This window comes from Montipora capricornis, chromosome 3 (genome assembly GCF_036669925.1).
Source record: "Montipora capricornis isolate CH-2021 chromosome 3, ASM3666992v2, whole genome shotgun sequence".
Taxonomy (NCBI): Eukaryota; Metazoa; Cnidaria; class Anthozoa; order Scleractinia; family Acroporidae; genus Montipora; species Montipora capricornis.
Window position 1 is genome coordinate 21,109,326 of NC_090885.1, and position 18,447 is coordinate 21,127,772.

Below are 18,447 nucleotides of genomic sequence, written 5' to 3' on the forward strand. Positions count from 1 at the left end.
GCGCAAAGATCTTTTTTTTTTTTCTTGTCCTTGTGCTCGGCTTCGCCTCATGGCCTATTGACCCGTAGTGTTTGTTAATTATACATTGGTGTCACCAGCTCGATTATGATTGGCTATAAGCACGCAGCTAATTCTTGCTTGCTTTGTTTCTCTTACGTCATAACTACAGACAATGGATTTTATAAATGTAGAATTGACGTCATACCTACAGACAAAAGTAGTTTTATGCACGCAGAAGTGACATAACCTAACACACTAACCAGCAGAGAAGAGGAAAGCCTTCGGCTTCGGCAGATAACACAAACTGAGGCCTTGATAATAATCGCCATCATGCGAAAACTGACTCCAATAATTGTTAATTAGTGGCCGTTATCAGCGGGGTGGAATCCGTTTTACCTAGGTTAGGTTGGTGTTCCTCATTTTACCTAGGTTAAATATGCACTCTACCAATAGTTTAAATCAGCTATCAACCCCCCAAAAGGACTTAAAACACCTATGTATACCTTCCCTCAAGCTCTGTCTTGAGCATCTTAGCACATCTTCGTATGTTCTTATCGGTTTCTGTATTCATACATGTATCCATTCAGTCTCAACATTACATACAGTAAGGGAACAAACAACTGTACTATGCACTTATCGGTACAAGAAACCCTCTTGATCTATAGGCCTGTAACTTCATCACTACACTACAATGATGAACATGCTCAACCCACGACAGTTCTTTTGTATGATAAATCATAATTGATAGCCATATATAATAACCAAACTCACTCAGCTCGCTAATTTTTCTTTAGACTTACTTTACGCTCCAGAAAAAGTTTCTTTAATTCATCCGAGTGCATATTCAACTTAAGTAAAATGAGGAGCACCAATTTAACATGAGACTGGATTTTACCTGCACCATAAACACTTTGAAATGATCATGTAGACAGGATTCAGGTGGCGGCCGGTGCTAAACAAGCGAAAAGCGCTTTCCAAAAGCCATCTTCCTTTTTGGACAATTCTAATATTATACAAAAGTTGTTTCATATTGTTAAAGAAAGTGTTGAGAAGGCAAGAGTAACTGCAGAGAAAAACATTTATCTAACTGACAACTCTAGAAGGAACAACACACAAACAGCGGTGGCACACGCCACAACAAAATATCACTTGATGTCGGTTTCCTTCAGAAATGCAAACTTTTTCGCATTGTTTGTGTTTTGTTCCTACTACAAAGATGAGATGGCCAAAGAAAAAGAGTACGAGACAACTCTTTCAGTTTTCGAAGATTCTGGCGGGAAAATAATTGTTGATACCCCCGATTTAGGTAACATTTCATGATCAATTCACTCTGGCGAAGGGCTAACGCTCGTAACCTCGACTCACATTCATTATTACAATGGTTAATCCAAGTTACCTTTATCAGCTCTCTTCACAAAACCAAATTGTTCTTGTTCCACTCGAGCTCCACACCGACGCCATACCAAAGTTTCTTTTGGAACACAACTGAAATTATAGTCACTTACCTTAAAAACTCGGCCATGTCAATTTGTCTATCATTTTCGTCATTGTGTGAACGATTGCGAGGCATAAACTAAAATTAAAGTCACGGACGATATATATTTTGTTTTGACGCAACTAGTAGACGGTTTATCGCTTCCGCCGGTGTACACCGGAGAGAAAAATTAAGGCCCCGTCCACAAGCAGACGTTTTCGTGTGAAAACGTTATGTGTTTTTTTCTCCGATTTCAAGAAAAAAATTCACACGTAGCGTTTTCGAATCGTTTTCACCTGTTCGCATTTATGCGCTAAAAAGTATTCGAAAACGCCAATGCCGCTGCCGGAAGGAGCATGCACATTTCTCAGTAAAACGAGCCCGTTTCGTTTGTCTGTGTTCGCGAACAAGTTAAATTAACCTTAAATTTCCAAGGAAATGCTTCTTAAAAATTTCGTAGTCAGAACAAATACCTGGTAGATCAAAGGGCAAGAGCAAGGCTGACTCATTTCTTTGAACAGATGATGGAGTGAAGCTGCTTCTTAATTAAAGTTAGAATCAAAAATAAAGTATTCTAGCTAGACCTTCGAAAATGTCGACGGGGGATCATGTCAGACAAAATTTATCCTTGGAGGGGTTGAAGGAGGAGGTAGGCTGGATCCAATAATGTGATGTCATCGCTGGTTTTGGTAAAGTTTTGTTTTCAGTCACTGTCCACACCGCGAAAACACGAAAAAAGCGTTTTCAAACATCCCTACTCTGGAGAGTGTTTTCGGTCACCAATTTCAACGGATACGTTTGGACGGAATGCCAATCTGTGAATACAAGTTGCGTTTTCAACACCAAACGGATACTGCGTGTGGACGGGGCTTACGGAATTTCACTATCTTTCATTGGAAAAGATTATCAGAACGTTTCCGCATATACAAACTAGCGTGCATGTCTTCTCCCAAACCGTGAACAAAGGTAAAACGGATGATCTGTTTTCACCTGCGTAAAGCAAACCTTAGCAGTACTGAAGTTGTCACGAGAAGTATTTCAGCCAGATATTTAATTTTCGTTTGTAGCCAAGACTGAGCTCGACAATGCATATGGATTCAGAGAAAAGAATTATTCAAGGTAATGAAATGTTTTACAGTATAAAGGACCGACAAAAAAGCGAGGTCCATTGTCAGTACTTTTAGTTGTACGGTGTTTTCGCAAACATTGTATGATAAGATTAATGACTATGCATTCGTGGAGCCTTTTCAAGAGAAAGTTGTTCGTACACTGAAGTGACTGTCCTTTTGGACGGCCAATGGCCTGAGCAAAACGCTACTATCGCGGTTCAGTTTTTGGATAACAATTTTCACCGTGTTTTTGTTTTCTTCGATCTCTGGTTTCTGGAACTCTTGCTGATCTAGTTGCTACTTCAGCACGCTCTATTAGTAGCGGTTCTTCGGGCCTCAGCTTTGGAAAGTACGAAAAAGTAAACGATCTCGAAATGGAATTCGACAGAACAACTTTGTGGTAGCTTTCCCATAACATCTTATTTTTTTCTCTTCTTTGTATTTCTTCCTCGGCTTTCCTCCTCCTCTCTACATCCTGTTTCTCTTTGTTTTCTTCCTCAATTCGTCTAATCTCTTCCAGGTGTTTCCTTTTTTCCTCTTCTTTCATGCGACACTTTTCTCCTTTTCTCATCCGTTTACTGCAGCTTTGTTTCACAGCTTTCTGTGGCATATCATACTTTTTTTCGTGGCTTTCTTTGATCTCCCATGCATCCTGAAGATTCACAGCTTGTTCTTCTAAATTTAATTCCTTTAACCCTGTTATTAAAATCTCGAGTTGGTTTCTGTCTATTTCATCTGTTTCTTGTTTTTTACGCTCCCTGTGCGGGTTCTTACTTTCTGATCGGGTTTGCGAGCGTTTTTCCTGGGAATTCTTGTTTTGGTTCTGTGGCTCTCCAATCTGCGTTCCCCTTCGAGGTTTATCCGCGACCGTACTACGCTTTGGACTGGCTTTGTGCGCGCTTTGATTCAAGCGCGAATGTCGGACATTTTTTCTGGCTTCGTTGACAAGTTTATTTAAGTTGTCCCTCAAGTCTCTTTGCTTTTGCATTATCTCTTGGTCTGTTAGCTTAGGCTCGTCTTCAGGTTTATCAGTGTTTTGACATGAACAGCTCCAATCGGCGCTCTTTCCTTCAAGGCTAACAAGATTTTGCTTGGTTAGTTCCTGGTTTTTAACATTAACAAGCGGCTCTTTAGTGAACACTTCGTTATCTTTATGATATTGATCTTGAGAAGAATCCATTGTGAAATTTTGAGGGCAGAAACAACATTCCTTGTCTAAAGTTTTACCGGCATAAGATTCGTCTGCGGGTGTACACTGTCGCCTTAAGGTGTCTTTGTCATTTGTAGTATCAAATCCGCTTTCGCAATCATCATCATACTGAGGTCTTGCTTTCATATCTACACTGTCTTCCCTCGTACAAATGATGTGCGGCACGCGAACGAAATCACTGTCTGTATAGGTTGCACTAAGCCCATCTGAAGTCGAAGTTTCAGTCTCAAAAACGGATTCAAATGATTGCATAGGTTCTTGAAGGACACAAGGATATTGAGAACTGATCACCGTTTTTGACTGAAATATACTCATTTTTAGCGGAAGCAAGGGAAGCGGAAAAGACGACTCATTGCAGTCGTCTGCAATGAAGTCATCTTGTTCAGAGCCACTACAAATGAAGCTTTCTATATCTGCATCATAGGATTCCTGCGTAGAGGAAGAAAATGCACGAATAGGGCTTTGACTTGGACAAGTAGAAGACCTTGATCCTGAGCTCGACAACATCGCTGTATTTACTTTCAAGTTTGTTGTGGCTGTAACCGTCTTTGCTCACGAATCTCAAACGAGTGGTTTTCTGGCAACCACAACTCCAACAAACAAGATTAAACGACAAAATTCGCCGGTTGGTTGCTGTTTCGAAGTCGCAGCATAAACCTGTTCGTGAAGTTGATGGCCACGTTAGGTTCCTTCTTTTTCGTCTACTTCTACTAAATTTGTAGATGCAGTAATCTCTTGATCTCGTTTCTAAGCAAAGCAGGACCAGTACTAGTCATAAATCAACGTTATCGTGTTAAGAATTCTCATGGCACATAGAAGGTTTCTCTCGGTCGGACAACTCACTGCCAGGTCAGTCGCCTATAACTTCGGCATCGAGCCATTTCGAAGTTCTCAGTATTAATTTCATCTCTTTTCTGAAAGAGAAGTGAGTGTTCCGGCTGAAGTGTTTTGACTAATACGTGATGTGTTTTTATATGCGATCTTAACCAAGTCGTGATAGTCTGAAGGCAGCTTTGTGAATACCACATTGTCATTATCACTAAACGCGCCATGAAAACACATTAAATCCCTACAGGGGCGTTAAATAATTGATTTTGTTTCCTTTTTCTTGCACATTTAAAACGTAGAGAAACAAAAATTTGCAGCAAAGAGATTATATCTCTTGCATGCTTACGTAAGTTTTTTCATATTTAATGAAAACAGAAAGGACCAAGGGTAACGCCATAACTGTGGTGTTTTATAACAACTAATATTATTTTCGTGTACATGTAAGATTTCATTCCACGAAATTCAAGCACAACAGAGTTTCTCCTAAAAGACAACCCTGTCAGGTGTTTTAGAATGATATTATCATTAATATAACATAAAGGACCAGGGAGAGTCAGCAGCACGATATTTTTTTACTCAGAGGGTTTAAGGCTACTCTGACTTATTTTCCACAGTGATATTAACTTAATTGTAATTGCTTTGTCCTGCCTCACACAACGGGATGTTTATTCTAGAACTAATCTTGATGAACTTGGTGGTCAGTCTCCATTTTACTCTGAGTTAGTATTATTTATTAATAGCAAAGATGTCGAAAATGATTTAGTTTTTATGAAATTTAAAGGATATATTCAAAGAGATTACTGATGTAGTTTTGCATGTGGGCGCTACTAAATTATATTTTTATTTGGGTGGGCTCGATTACCGGCCTATGTTTTGGGAAAGGTGCCGCGCCGCTATGATTTGGGCTGTTTGGTAAAAGGCCAAAATAAGCTTTGAGATTTGAGTATGCGACAGATGTTTCATTGTCTCCTTTGCTCTGGACTCAGTAACGAAAAAAATGTGGACTATCAAAAAAGACAAGTCAATCATAAAAGAAAATTGAATGAACGAATAAATCATATTCACTACAGTCACGTTTCCCCGAATATTCTGGAGCAACAAATCACGAAAACCGCATTCTGGGCAGAATAGACAAAGAAAAACTTGACAGATACAAATGAATATGAGTCTCATCTGGTTCAAAAGACATTTTTTTAAAGATTTCAATAACAGGAGACTAGACGCGGTCGACGGAAGTATTCAAACCAACAGGGTCCCCTGGTCGTCATGACGCTACTACCGGTTTCTTGAAAACCGCTGGTCACCGAAACTTGGGCTCATAGAGACTCCTGTCGTTGCTAGGGATTTTCAAGAAACTGAGAAAGTGGTCGCTCCCAACGCTTGCAACATGAATCAGATGGAACATAACGTTAAAATCAAAGACTACAAACGGGATGGAGCACAAGGACCATTTATTAGAACCAGTTACAGCCTTAACCACTCGCAAACCTACCCAAATTCGCAAGAAACGCAGAGAATGGAAGAACGATTTCGGAAAATCCATTGGCCACGAAGCAAGACACTTACTGGTTTGACAGATCAAGGAGACCGGATGAAGTTTACAAGAGACCAGCAGATCAGTGTTTTGACAAACCAAAGTCTTCATGTAGCCGATGTTCAGCAACACAGGACGACGTTACTAAAAAACGTTAAAAGAAACATTCACGTTGCTAGGGATGAATTCGCCCGCGAAACCTACGTTGGTAGGCCCGGAGTTCGCGATCTTTTGCGCGGAACTAAACCGCTTTACAAAGTGGTAAACAATGGAACATTGTACGGTTGATGACGAATGAGTTTGTGTGAAGCGATTTGGGTGATGTAGTCTGGCAGATCTTTTAAGCCTGATGTTCATTTGTAGTTTAAAGAAATAAGTAGTGGTACAGTATTTAGTTTAATTCATTAAAAATTGTTGTAATTTATGCCTGCAGCGAGTAAGCTTAAACATTTTTCACTGCTGCAATTTAGGAGTTTAGTTTCATTTTAGGTATATTCTTGGTGTTTCACTTAAAATTAAAGGAGTGAGTAATTGGCAGAAGCGGAAAATACCGTCATACTCTTTGTTTTCCCACCCAATTTTGTTTTGTGTTGGGACCATTGTAAGTCCCAAGAGAAACAGGAAATAGTGCTTATTCAAAATTTGGGTGGACAACCAAAGAGTATTATGGTATTTTCTGCTTTGACCAATATTATCCAATGAGCAGTTTTTCGAGAACTTAATACAGAACTGAAATAAATGCTGGATCAAGCCCCTGCCAGTCGCCTATGAAAGCTGCATCATTTAATCATCACCATGTCGAACAATAACAATGTCTGCTATATGTCCTGCGTCATGTTCTTGTATTTGAAAACCAGCATTTGTTGTGTGGAAAGTATGGTGACAATTGTCCACTATTACCAGTTACATTGAACCCTCCCATGCAGATGTCTCCAGGCCCCGGTTGGATATCACCGGATAAATCACTATCTAGTGGATAAATACCAGCAAAACCAATTGAGTTATTGAGTGGATAGTGATTTATCCGGTGGATAGTGCTTATGATCCATCGTTTGAACAACTGGGGCCAGTTCTTCAAGGGAGGAAATATAGTGCCCTTAGAAGCCAGTTACATTTCACTGTGGTTTCATTAAAGTACTTGCATAGTATGGGAAGCAATATTACTGGTTATGGTCTTTTCACGGTAAAAGTTGTTTTTTCTCTCACGAGGAGGCATAATGGAAAAAGTTATGTCATACACTAAATGCATGCAAGTTATGTGGCTATTCTTCTTTTTCGTTTATATGTATGCTAATGAGAGTTGCCAGCCCTATTTCAATGGACCCTTCACCAAAATGGTGGCCGAAAACTAATTCCAGAAATAGAAAGAGCACCTTTACTTTAGTAACCCTGCAAAGTTTCGGCATATCAGTTGTAATATTAGCTGAGAAAATGTTAAGTTGAAAAATGAAAAATTTACAGACGTTTGTATGATTGGGGGTATGGCATATACCCCCCATCATACAAACGTCTGTAATTTTGTCAAATTTCAACTTACATTTTCTCAGCTGATATAACACCTAAAAAGATGAAACTTTGCAGGGTTACTAATTGTAAAGTATCTGGTATCAGTTTTTCATTCAGTTCAACCAGAAACCCATAAGGGTTGAAACGTGTAACGGCCCCTTGTGTGCTGGGAAACAAGCTTCTGAATATTCAATTTGCTAAGTACCATATTTGGAACAACAAGGGCGAGGGGTTTCCAAATATGGTACTTAGCACTGAAACATTCAACCAATCAGTTCGCACTGAATATGCGGAAGCTGTGAATGCACATTACACGTTTCAACCCTTATGGGTTTCTGGTTCAACTTAACTCAAACTAACTTATTCAAATCTGTTGCTGCCATTTTGGAGAAGGTTCTATTTTGCACATGATGAAATTCCTAGAAAGGTCAATTATCACATCACTTCACTACCAGGACCAAGAGCAGAATAGTTAGCTCCTCTTGTCCCTAATTGGACAATAGGCAGGAAGTCTTCTCCTTATAGTCTAAATTATTGTTTGCCACACTTCAGTTGTTTGAAGGCCTGATAACTTTGCCCGGTGGATAAATCACTTGCTAACAGTTTTAGTCTGTGCAAGTTATTTCAGTATTTCCTCCCTCAACCATGAATATGCACACTCTCGGCACATCTAAGTACAGGTATGTATGAAAACCATGGACAACATTTGATGCAAATGCCTGAGGTATCCACTGGAAAGAGTTATACAGCCCTTGAACAAATGGGATCAGTACTATTGTATCTTCCAGTGTCTTCTCGATGTGGATCTCAAGGTCTTCTTTGGTCTACCCCTATTAGGTTTCCTTGGGCTGGCACCAACATCGTCACCACTTTGGCTGGTCTCACATCTGGGAGTCTAATCACATGACTAGCTAGAAAAATAATTTTAATGTTATTCTTTTGCTGACAATGTATCTCAGTAATTTCTGGCCTGCCCTCTCAGAACTTCTTCATTCCTTATCCTTAATATCCTGCAGAAGCAGGGTTAGTGGAGAACTTCCTTGTGACTTTTTCTTTGACCTTTCACATCTCTCTAGCTTATAAGCCTGTTAGCATGACAATGGAGGGATAAAGCTGGATTTTTAGTTGAAGACTCGCTGTATTCAACTTATGGAATACAGATACTGCCTCACCCTGCTTTGAGCTGACACCAACTTCAGTGTCAGCCTTCATATAAAGTAAGTGAACTTCACCTGTTCTACTTGTTGTTGCCCAATGACCAGAGGACTTGAAGACCAGTCTGACTAATAGTCATCCACTCGTTGTTCTCACAGCTGGTTCTTAAGCCAAATTTAGCCCCACAAGCTAAACTGAAGGCTGTTTATCCAAACTCTACTGCCCAAACTCAATCGGTCTGACAAATTCTGACTGGGTAGCTTAAAACTCTTGGTGTGCTAGGAGTAAACTATTTTATGTGTGAATAAAGGGGAAAGTCGTCATTTCTAGTGAAAGCTGATATCACAATTAGTAATGGTTAAACTTGCAGCATCATAATTAACACACATCATTCTACGTAATTACAGTCACCCACTCCAGCTTCAGGTCAACTTAAGAGCTGGCATTCCGTTGCAGGGTTGTGTACCAGTGGTGAGCATTTTTGTTGCCTTTATGTACTTCTTTACTTATTTTTATTTTCCTCTACATTCTCTGTAAATATGAGTAGGTTTTTAATTTGACAGAAAAGGGTAAACAGGGGTGACTGAGAAACTTCAACTGTGCACTCAAAACTAGCTGTTTCCCATAACTATGGTATATTGAAGGTATATCGAAGGCTGTTTATCCAAACTCTACCGCCCAAACTCAATCGGTCTGACAAATTCTGACTGGGTAGCTTAAAACTCTTGGTGTGCTAGGAGTAAACTATTTTATGTGTGAATATAATAAAGGGGAAAGTCGACATTTCTATTCAATTTTCAATTTTATATTCAATTTCATATTCAATTTTCTGAAAGTTCCCAGAAGAGTTGTAATTCTGTAATTCACAATTACCCTTTTGATGAACTAGCCAGGTGTATGACAACTGCAGGCTGCAAACGGCTGACTGCACACTGCCTACAAATAGCATTCATAGACAGTATTTGCGTCTACCCACCCATTTAAAAACGGTTAGCCGCTTTCAACAACAATGATTTAGGGTTAGTCTGCAGTCTTCAGTCCCGTTGCTTAAGCCCGCTAGTCACCGAGCAGGAGTACCTCAGAGGAAGAAACACTAGTTACTGACTATGCAAAAGTTTGATTAAGAAAGTGGTGAGTACAAAAAAATCCGAGGGTAAACAAAGATATATGATATGATATGATATGATATGATATATATGATATGATACAAGGCCATTTTACGAATGACTCATTCCCGCGGTGACTAAAAACCGATCGAGAAGTTTGCTAAACGCGTTCGCGCATGCACCAACATTTCCCCCTCGCGCCTTTACTCAATGTCGTCAGCGGTAAACAAACAAACATCATGGCCGACGTCCCACTTGCAATTGTGCTGCAAATGCCGTTGAGCAGAAATCTGGCAAAGCAATAATCAGGTGAGAATGATAAGAATAAGAACATGTAAGAAAAAAACAAATTATTCGTTGAATATCAATACTTTGGGAGTGCTAACACACTGACCAGGTCACTTACGTTTCTCTTTTTATTTAATTATTTATTTCGTCTGGATAAAAGCTTTTATAGATGGATAGCAAAGAGTTATAGCAAAGCCAGTCCGAAATTGCCCACGTTGTACTCGGACCGCAAATGGGTCTCTTTACGGTTTTATAGCTGATATCGTCCAAAATGAACATTTATGCTCCCCGTGGACATTGCACCACGCAGCCTCATCCCGCGAAATCCCAGTTCACACTGTCAGTTCCGGCGTTTCTAAAACGAGGGTAAGGGTAAGACCAAGGGTCAGGGTAAGGGTAAGGATACGAATACAGAAAGTATCCTAAAAATGCATAAAAGCTGACCTTAAACTTTTGTTTAGGCCTAATTAGGCCTAAGGTTAGCTTTTATGCATGTTTAGGATACTTTTTGTATTCGTATCCTTACCCCTACCCTCACCCTTGGTCTTACCCTTACCCTCGTTTCAGAAACGCCACTGTCAGTTCAGTTCGCCAAAAATCTAGTTTAATGGCAATACAGTCGTTTTCTTCGCTTAGAAGTATTTTTCTTACGCTTAATGAAAGATCTTTCGATTCTAATAAGCTCAACGGGACAAACGGACCCGGGAAATGCAAACTGCGAATACCGATGAGTAGAGCCTTTAAGACACAGCTGATAGGCAATTTTACCGTTTCTTGTGATGATCTAGTGATCAGTTGGCCTAACTATCCTGGCTGGCATTTACCCAGCTTTAGGACGAAAATGGTCACTTTTTTAGTGATGGAAAGTAAGAAAAGCTAAAGGGCCTTGAAACGCTTGTGTTGAAGACAGACTCTTTGTACATTTTTTTCATCGCTATATCTCTCGCCAGCTTTTTTAAGTTGGCCATTTCTCTTTCCCGTCTTTCTCTTTCAAGTCTTTCTTTCTCAAGCTTTTCTCTTTCCAATCTTTCTCGTTCTTTCCGTGCCAACTCATCGGCATATTCTTTGCGAACCTTCCGGACTTCATCCTCTACAAGGACCATGGCACTTTTCCTAGTCCGCTCTTGCTCATTGCTCAATTCCTGACGTAGTTTGTTCTCAGACTCCTCTTTTGCTCTCAGAGAGTGAGTCAGATTAACAGCAGCCTCCGATAAGCCCAGAGAGTGAAGTTCAACAATTATTTTTTGCACTTCTTCCGCTCTCTCAAGCCTCTTAACTTCGTGTTGTAACAAGTTAGCCACCTTGGCCCTCCCGTTTACTGTCGTTATCGCAGCAGCCAGACTGTGCCGTCTTCGCGCGCGTGCGCGATCCAATTCGGATTGGATTTTTCGCAGTGAAGCAAGTTCTTCGGACTGCGTTCGACTTTTCGCTGCACTCTCGTCGGATTTTTCCTTTTCGGCTTCTTTCTTTCTCATCGCGCGCTCTTGTATTATTTTGGCCTGTTCCATTTCAGCTCGTTCTTCCAGCCTGTCAATCGATACTTTTTCGGCTTCGATTCGGGACGCGATGAGTTGAGATCGGGCATCGTCGATAACAACCTTAAATTTTCTTCGTATTTCATTCTTTTTCAAGGCGGCCTGTACGCGTATTTCCCTTAGTTCTCTCTTCAACGTCGCCTTTGCTCTTTGACGAATTTCTTTTTCCGGATTCTTGAATATTCGTTTGGTGTGGTCTTTAGATTGTCTTGACTCTGGCCCGATTCCGTCGACGTCGCCAAAACGGTTTTCTTCATTGCTATCATCTACTTCTTCTTCTTCTTCTTCTTGTGCTAATTCCTCCAGGTCGCTGTCAATATCCGGACTGTTTGTGCTACTTGCGCTTGTTATGAGAGAAATCGTTTCCCATCCAGTCAAGCTTCTCCTCTTTGTTTCTTCTACAATTCGTGGTAACGACAAGCGATTTATGTGGTTTACGCTACCATCACTTTTTGTAAACCTCGCATTGTTGTTTGATTCCATGTTTATATCAAGTAAAATCACTTTGGGATGTACGATCCTTTCACCTTTCACCTTTCACCGTGTTCTGCTTTTCATTAGTACATTCAGATCACTGCGGATGCGTCTCAAAGCGAAAATGGCTCTATAGTTTTACCTGCACGCTGCATTTTGTTCAGTTGCTCCCCTCTAATGCCGCAAAGCTTTCAATATTTTGTGCCACGTTAATTGCATAACATTTCTGTACTCTTGTCCCTATCCTCGTCTGCGTTTAATAAGCAAGATAACTAATGTAACTATGACTCCAGCGAATAGCGTGTTTCGATGTATTTGTCGATAACGCACCGAAGTAGCTATGACTGGGAATAACAAATGATTGTCGTTTGATAAGACTACGGAGGATCTAGAACTGGCCTGGCCTCTCTAATGAGAACGTTTATTATTTTTGTGTTGTCCAATCCCATACGTTTGTCAGTAATTCATGTGCGGAGCCTGTTTTAGCACCTTCACGTTTCTATCTCTTTCCACTATCTCTTTTCAACAACAGGTGCCCCAATTCTTGAACGGTGACTCATCCGGGAGAATATTCAACATACATTTGCGGAGGCTCGGCAGGATTGCAGTAAATATTTTAAATTCTGCCGCGTACAAACAGGGCGAAACTGGTGCCAAAATTGGAAATAAGGATTCAAACAAGATTGAGTTTCTTGAGAAACGTGTTTTTGTGACATTAAAAAAAAACTTCAATGATCGATAACACTGATATTAGCCTTTATAATGACTGGTTTTTGAAACCACCCGGTTTAGACTGAGGAGTAGCTGACATTAGCTAATAATGACAATTATGTTATGCGGGCGCCTACCGGTTGAGAATTCATTTAAGTGCTTACAAAAATAGCATAATGACCAAAATTTTGCACTAAGAGGAATGAACACAAAATTAATTTTATCTTTTTTCAACAATGGCATCATAGCCACGTATTTGTATATATTTAATTTAGGAGTCCACACGGTCAGTTCTATAAGAAGATTGCTGGTAAATGCTTATAGTTACAAATGTTTGCTAATGGCAGGCATGGCGCCGCCGTGGTCAGATCACTCGTCTTCCATCGCTAAAGTGGCCCGGGATCGTTTCCCAGACTCGGCATCATATGTTGGTTTGAGTTTGTGGAGTTTGTTGAGCTTCTCTGCTCCGAGAGATTTTCCGTCGGGTACTCAGGTTTTCCCATTCCTCAAAAACCGGTGTTTGATTTGAGTTGAGTTTGAGTTTAATTGCTTTGATTTCTTTGTTCAATGTTCCCAATCAGTGCCATAGCGCAAGAGGAGTTGACACTTCAGTAAACCTCATAACGTGTATTTTTATCATTACTCAGTATGAATCGTGAGAACCATACTTGTTTGATACTAGTCGTGCGTTTTGGGACATAATTCAGGAGTAGTATTCACCAAACCATCCCCCGCTCTTATCTTCAAAAGTATCCATACTTCGAATAGAAAAACTGTTATCTGTGATCATTCAAAGAAAACTGGAGGCGAAAGATCTAATGCCTGCGCTCCATTCAAATGATCTAAAATGTATTTTTGGATTACGGCCATGCATGCTGCCAAGTTTGTTTTCATCTGTTGTTGCCATGACCACGCGGTTCGCTTTCACACCAACTGACGAAGACGGTGTCGTCCGAGAAATTATTACGCAGCGTTAGCATGGCACACTGATGATGATATAATTTTCATTGGAATAGATCAAATTTGGAGGATTCGCTGTCTAACCTCATATTATCGCTTTGTTTAATTTTCTTTAGTAACCTGCGATGTCATGCAGGTGTTGGATGAATTATCCTGCGGTCAAATAAGTTGTGGTATTTATCGACCACCAAGTCCCCTAATTATTTATCAGCAGAATTCAGGCTTATCTTAATACCCTTTCTTAACTGGAGGCGAAAAGTAGGTGAATGAATGTGGCTTTGATATCCGTGAACCTAACATGGTTTGATCGTATCCTCGTCTCAGCTCTTGATTATGTGCTTTTCGTGCCAGAGCTGCCATGACTCTTGCTCGCCGTTCTCTTTCCTCCCTTGCCTTCCTTTCTTCCTCCAAGCGTACCATCTCCTCAATCCTCTCCAAACGTAGCTTTTCCACCTCCTCCTCTTTCTTTGTCCAAGCTTCAATCTTTGCTCGGTTTCTTTCCTCTTTCACCTTGTCGCGCAGAGCAACGCTGGCCTGTTCTTTTGATTGCATGGTCAGTCGTAAGGTATTCGCTTGCTCGCTTAACCCGAGTTAGTTTAAATCTTGTATGAGGTTCTCAATTTCGTCGATTTTTTCGAGTTTGCGTATGTCCGCTTGCATTAGCCTTCGGAGCTTTCCCTTCTTATTCAAGTTCATTGAGGCGACTCCGTTTCTCCTCCTCGCCCGAGCCCTGTCCAAATCCGACTGAATTTTTCTCAAGCTTGCTATTTCCTCCAAATGTTGTTGAAGCCACTGATTTCCGATGTTAGATTTGCTATCAACGCTTTCTTTTCTCTGTCTTCTAGCCAAAAATTGCCATCTTCGTTCAGATCTTTTTCTCATTATCTCATTCTGTTTCTCTTCTGCTCTTTCTTCTAACTTGTTTATCGCAGTTTTCTCTGCTTTAACGCGGGCTTCTATCAAGGATGCCCGCGCGAGGTTAAGACCTTTTGTAAACCTTGCTTTTATACGCTTTTCTTTCTCCTTTGCATCCTGCCAGATCTTCTTAAAATCCTCTCTGAACTTTTCGTCGACTCGATGTTCAATATCTTTCATATCTTCGCTGGTGAGAATGTAAGTGTCCTCTTTCTTGACTTTGGTGGAAAACGTCTCTCTCTGAAATTCGTCAAACTCCTCAAAGTAGAGTTCCGAAGGTGATGCATCTTCGCGACTCAGGGAATGTGAATCTGGAGAAAGAGACCCAGAATCTCCGAACGCCGAATCAATTCTTGGAAGACAAGAGCTGTTGAATTTTCTTGAGCTTGATTGCGAGCTAACACTGCTGGAATGTTCCTCAGTTTCTGGAGCGCTGGTTTTCTCTAATCCCATGAAAATATTCGGTAAAATCTCTCGATTTGGCGAGGACATCTTCGGTATTGTTTTGTCTTATGAAGAATTGTTTTTTTTTTTTGTTAATGTGATATCTTTTTCTTGGGCTATGGTTTCTAACTTCAGCTTAGCTCGGCGAGATGGGATATCTGTTAAATATGTCTCGGAGCTGATTAGGCTGACCTAATTATTTTTTTACTAGGCTATAGAAAAACCCACATTTATTCAGCATAAATACAGTATATTTTGCTCTGCATGATAAATCAGACTCAGTAGCCACAAAAAAGAATCCCTGGTCGCGTTGCTATGACACTAAGTGACACTTTTATTGTCTGCTTCTCCGCAGACACTTAAGTCTAAACCATTTAGGACATGTTTGTATTTTTTGGCAATACATGTTTTATGGTTTTATTTTAGATTTGAAGAAGATACCTGACAGTCATCGAAACTGTCACTATGAAAAATTGTTTTCTTTTTTTTTTTTTGCACCTACAAGAGAAAACCCACCCTGCTAGCAGAGCCTTTCTTTTGCTTGCTCGATTTTGGCGTTCTCGAGAAAGGCTCTGCATAAATCGAGTAAGATCTTTATTGAATATGCGCTGCATGTTGCCAGGATACAGTCTCGAACCCAAGCCTAATATGCCAGATCTCGCCGCCATCTTGGTTTTTCATGGTACAGCGGGCTCAATTATAACCATCGGTTTTGCCACTAAGCGGACGCTCGCACTGGAAAAACCGGTTTGACAAGAGAAAACAAGATTGACTAGTCCAGAAGTTCGGGCTGCGGCGGCTTCAAAGAGTTGACGCGATTCGGGCAGAGCCTACTTTTCTCCTCCTCAGTAAAGAAAAAGTCAAAAGGAGGCTCTGCTCGCAGGGTGGAGAAAACCTGGCCTCGGTTGTTCAAAATCCACCGGATAAATCACTATCCAGCGCCGGATAAACATTAGCAAAACCATTTGAGTTATCCAGTGGATAGTGCTATCTACCCTTCGAACAACTGGGGCCTGATGTTTACTAACCGTCACGTGTGTCTGTCATTATGGAGTTTAAGAAACCACGACGGCTAAGGCGACCAAAACGTCTCTTCAAAATATAGGTTTGAGCTTTTTTGAGTATTTCATGATTATTCCATCTTGTTCATATTATATAATATGGGCGAGGTGTCCTATAACTGGATTGGTACGGACGGATTTGAAGTGAAGAGTGAGACTGAAAGATTCACCGTAGTTTCTCCACGTTGTCGTCAAAACCTAAAATTTGGTCATTTCACGTTAGTAGTTTTGACGAGTACGGAAGAGAAATGTACAAAAATGCATGCCGCAAGTACAACACGATCTTTTTGGTTCTTTTAACCAATAATATTACTGCTTTTTGGCGTTTTCGTTGCCTTAGCCATCGTCGTTTCTTGAACTCATTCTCACAATTCTCTGTCGGGAAACTGCATGTTTCAAGGGACAGAACCTTGCCAACTCACCAGATCGAAATGGTTCTTGTTGCATCTGAGGGTTTTCACGCTGAAGAGCATCTTATGAGTGTCATGTTGTGCAAAAGGATAAGTCTCACATATTCCAGCTTTGAGAGCCTGTGATAGTTGCTTGGAAGACTCAGTGGAATGTCGCAAAATAGTCCTCTGCTGGTAGTTACGGACTGCGAAGAATGTAACGAGCAAGCTCTTTTGGAATTAGAAGAGCAGAAGAGAAACAGAATGAAATAATGAGAAAAAGATCTGAGCGAAGGTGGCAATTTTTGGCTGGAAGACAGAGAAAAGAAAGCCTTGATAGCAAATCTAACATCGGAGATCAGTGGCTTCAATATCTCCCCTGAGCAGTCTTTCTTATAGTTCCAATGCCTCATGTTGTTCGCAGTGGTTGAACTTTCAAATGCAGTCTCAGCTTGTTTGGGGAGCAGGTCCTGCTAGTGAGAGCACTTGCCTTTCCACCAGGGGCGGTGGCCCGGGATCGATTCCCGGATTCGACACCATCTGTGGGTTGAGTTTGTTGGTTTTCTACTCTGCTCTGAGAGGTTTTTCCCCGGCGGGTACTCTGGTTTTCCCCTCTCCTCAAAAACCAACATTTGATTTGATTTGTCCTGATTTCAGTCCCAAATTAGTAGAGCATTTTAGAATTTCATATTTTAGATTTATAATGATTCCAAGTTCGAGTGAGGCCTAACACTACTGTGAAGTTTTTATACCCAATTATTCCATCAGGGATCAACCCCTAGTATTGGAATTGGGCCCACACAAGGACAGAGAAAAACTCTGGCCAGGGTGGGATTTGAACCCACGACCTTCGGATTAGATCACCGCTGCTCTACCGACTGAGCTACAAGGCCAGAACAGGAGCAGGCTGTGGGTATGTGAGATGTTATTCACAGGGACAAATTCGACTCGACCCAAGCCTAATTTTAGGTAATCGTTAGTTGTTAACGATATTTTAGATTTAAACTAACGATATTTTAGATTTGTGTACACATCCATCTTCTCCTGTTGTTTCACTCCCACTCGTCTATCAAATGGGCAAGCAACATCTACAATAAAACATTTCTTCTTTTCTTTGTATTATTATTATTATTATTATTTTTTTATCATTATCATTATCATTATCATTATCATTATCATTATCATTATCATTATCATTATCGTTATCGTTATCGTTATCGTTATTATTATTACTATTAATGAACCGCGTGATAGTGTCAAATTTCCGAGGTTTCGGAGACCTCATGACGCCATTATCAAGGAGATGAAAATGAATATGCGAGTTCGTAAAATACTCCAATTTTGCGTAAGTGAGGGAAGAGCTAGACAAAGACTTTAGCACGGATTGAATCTGTTTGCACGTTCAGCCGTGGTCTTAATTGTTTGATGTACAGCATTTCCAATTCGTTCATGCATTTCTATAACACTCTAAAGCAGCTCAGGAGGTCAGCACCCGCGTGGTCTTGATCATAAAGCTTGCGTATAGAAGATGACGTACTATTGTGGCGTTTGACCAGACCAGAGGTAATCCAAGTGTTGGAGAACATCACCTTCGTGGTTCATTCCATGCTGAATTCCGAAAAAGCACAGACATTGCAAGTCAAACTTGCCTGGTATATGCTCCCATCCTGTCGCTCTTTGCTCAGACCTGGGTATCATTCTTGTACTTGATTATGACTTCACTTCGTGCTCGGCAAGATTCCTACGAA

At 40.6% G+C, this 18,447-nt stretch overlaps 1 protein-coding gene and 1 pseudogene across 1 annotated transcript; both read right to left on the reverse strand.

Annotated features, from left to right (window-relative positions):
- Positions 1-10,696: 10,696 nt before the first annotated feature.
- On the reverse strand, positions 10,697-12,414 carry LOC138041193 (uncharacterized abhydrolase domain-containing protein DDB_G0269086-like). The gene has a single exon (XM_068886966.1). It carries the CDS (start codon positions 12,226-12,228, stop codon positions 11,056-11,058), a length of 1,173 nt encoding a protein of 390 aa, XP_068743067.1. The 5' UTR covers positions 12,229-12,414; the 3' UTR covers positions 10,697-11,055.
- Positions 12,415-13,037: 623 nt separating this feature from the next.
- On the reverse strand, positions 13,038-15,426 carry LOC138041194 (trichohyalin-like; annotated as a pseudogene).
- Between the last annotated feature and the right edge of the window lie 3,021 nt (positions 15,427-18,447).

Excerpts from the sequence above, each read along its gene's own strand:
- LOC138041193 (XM_068886966.1), bottom strand. The coding sequence starts at position 12,228 with ATGGAATCAAACAACAATGCGAGGTTTACAAAAAGTGATGGTAGCGTA.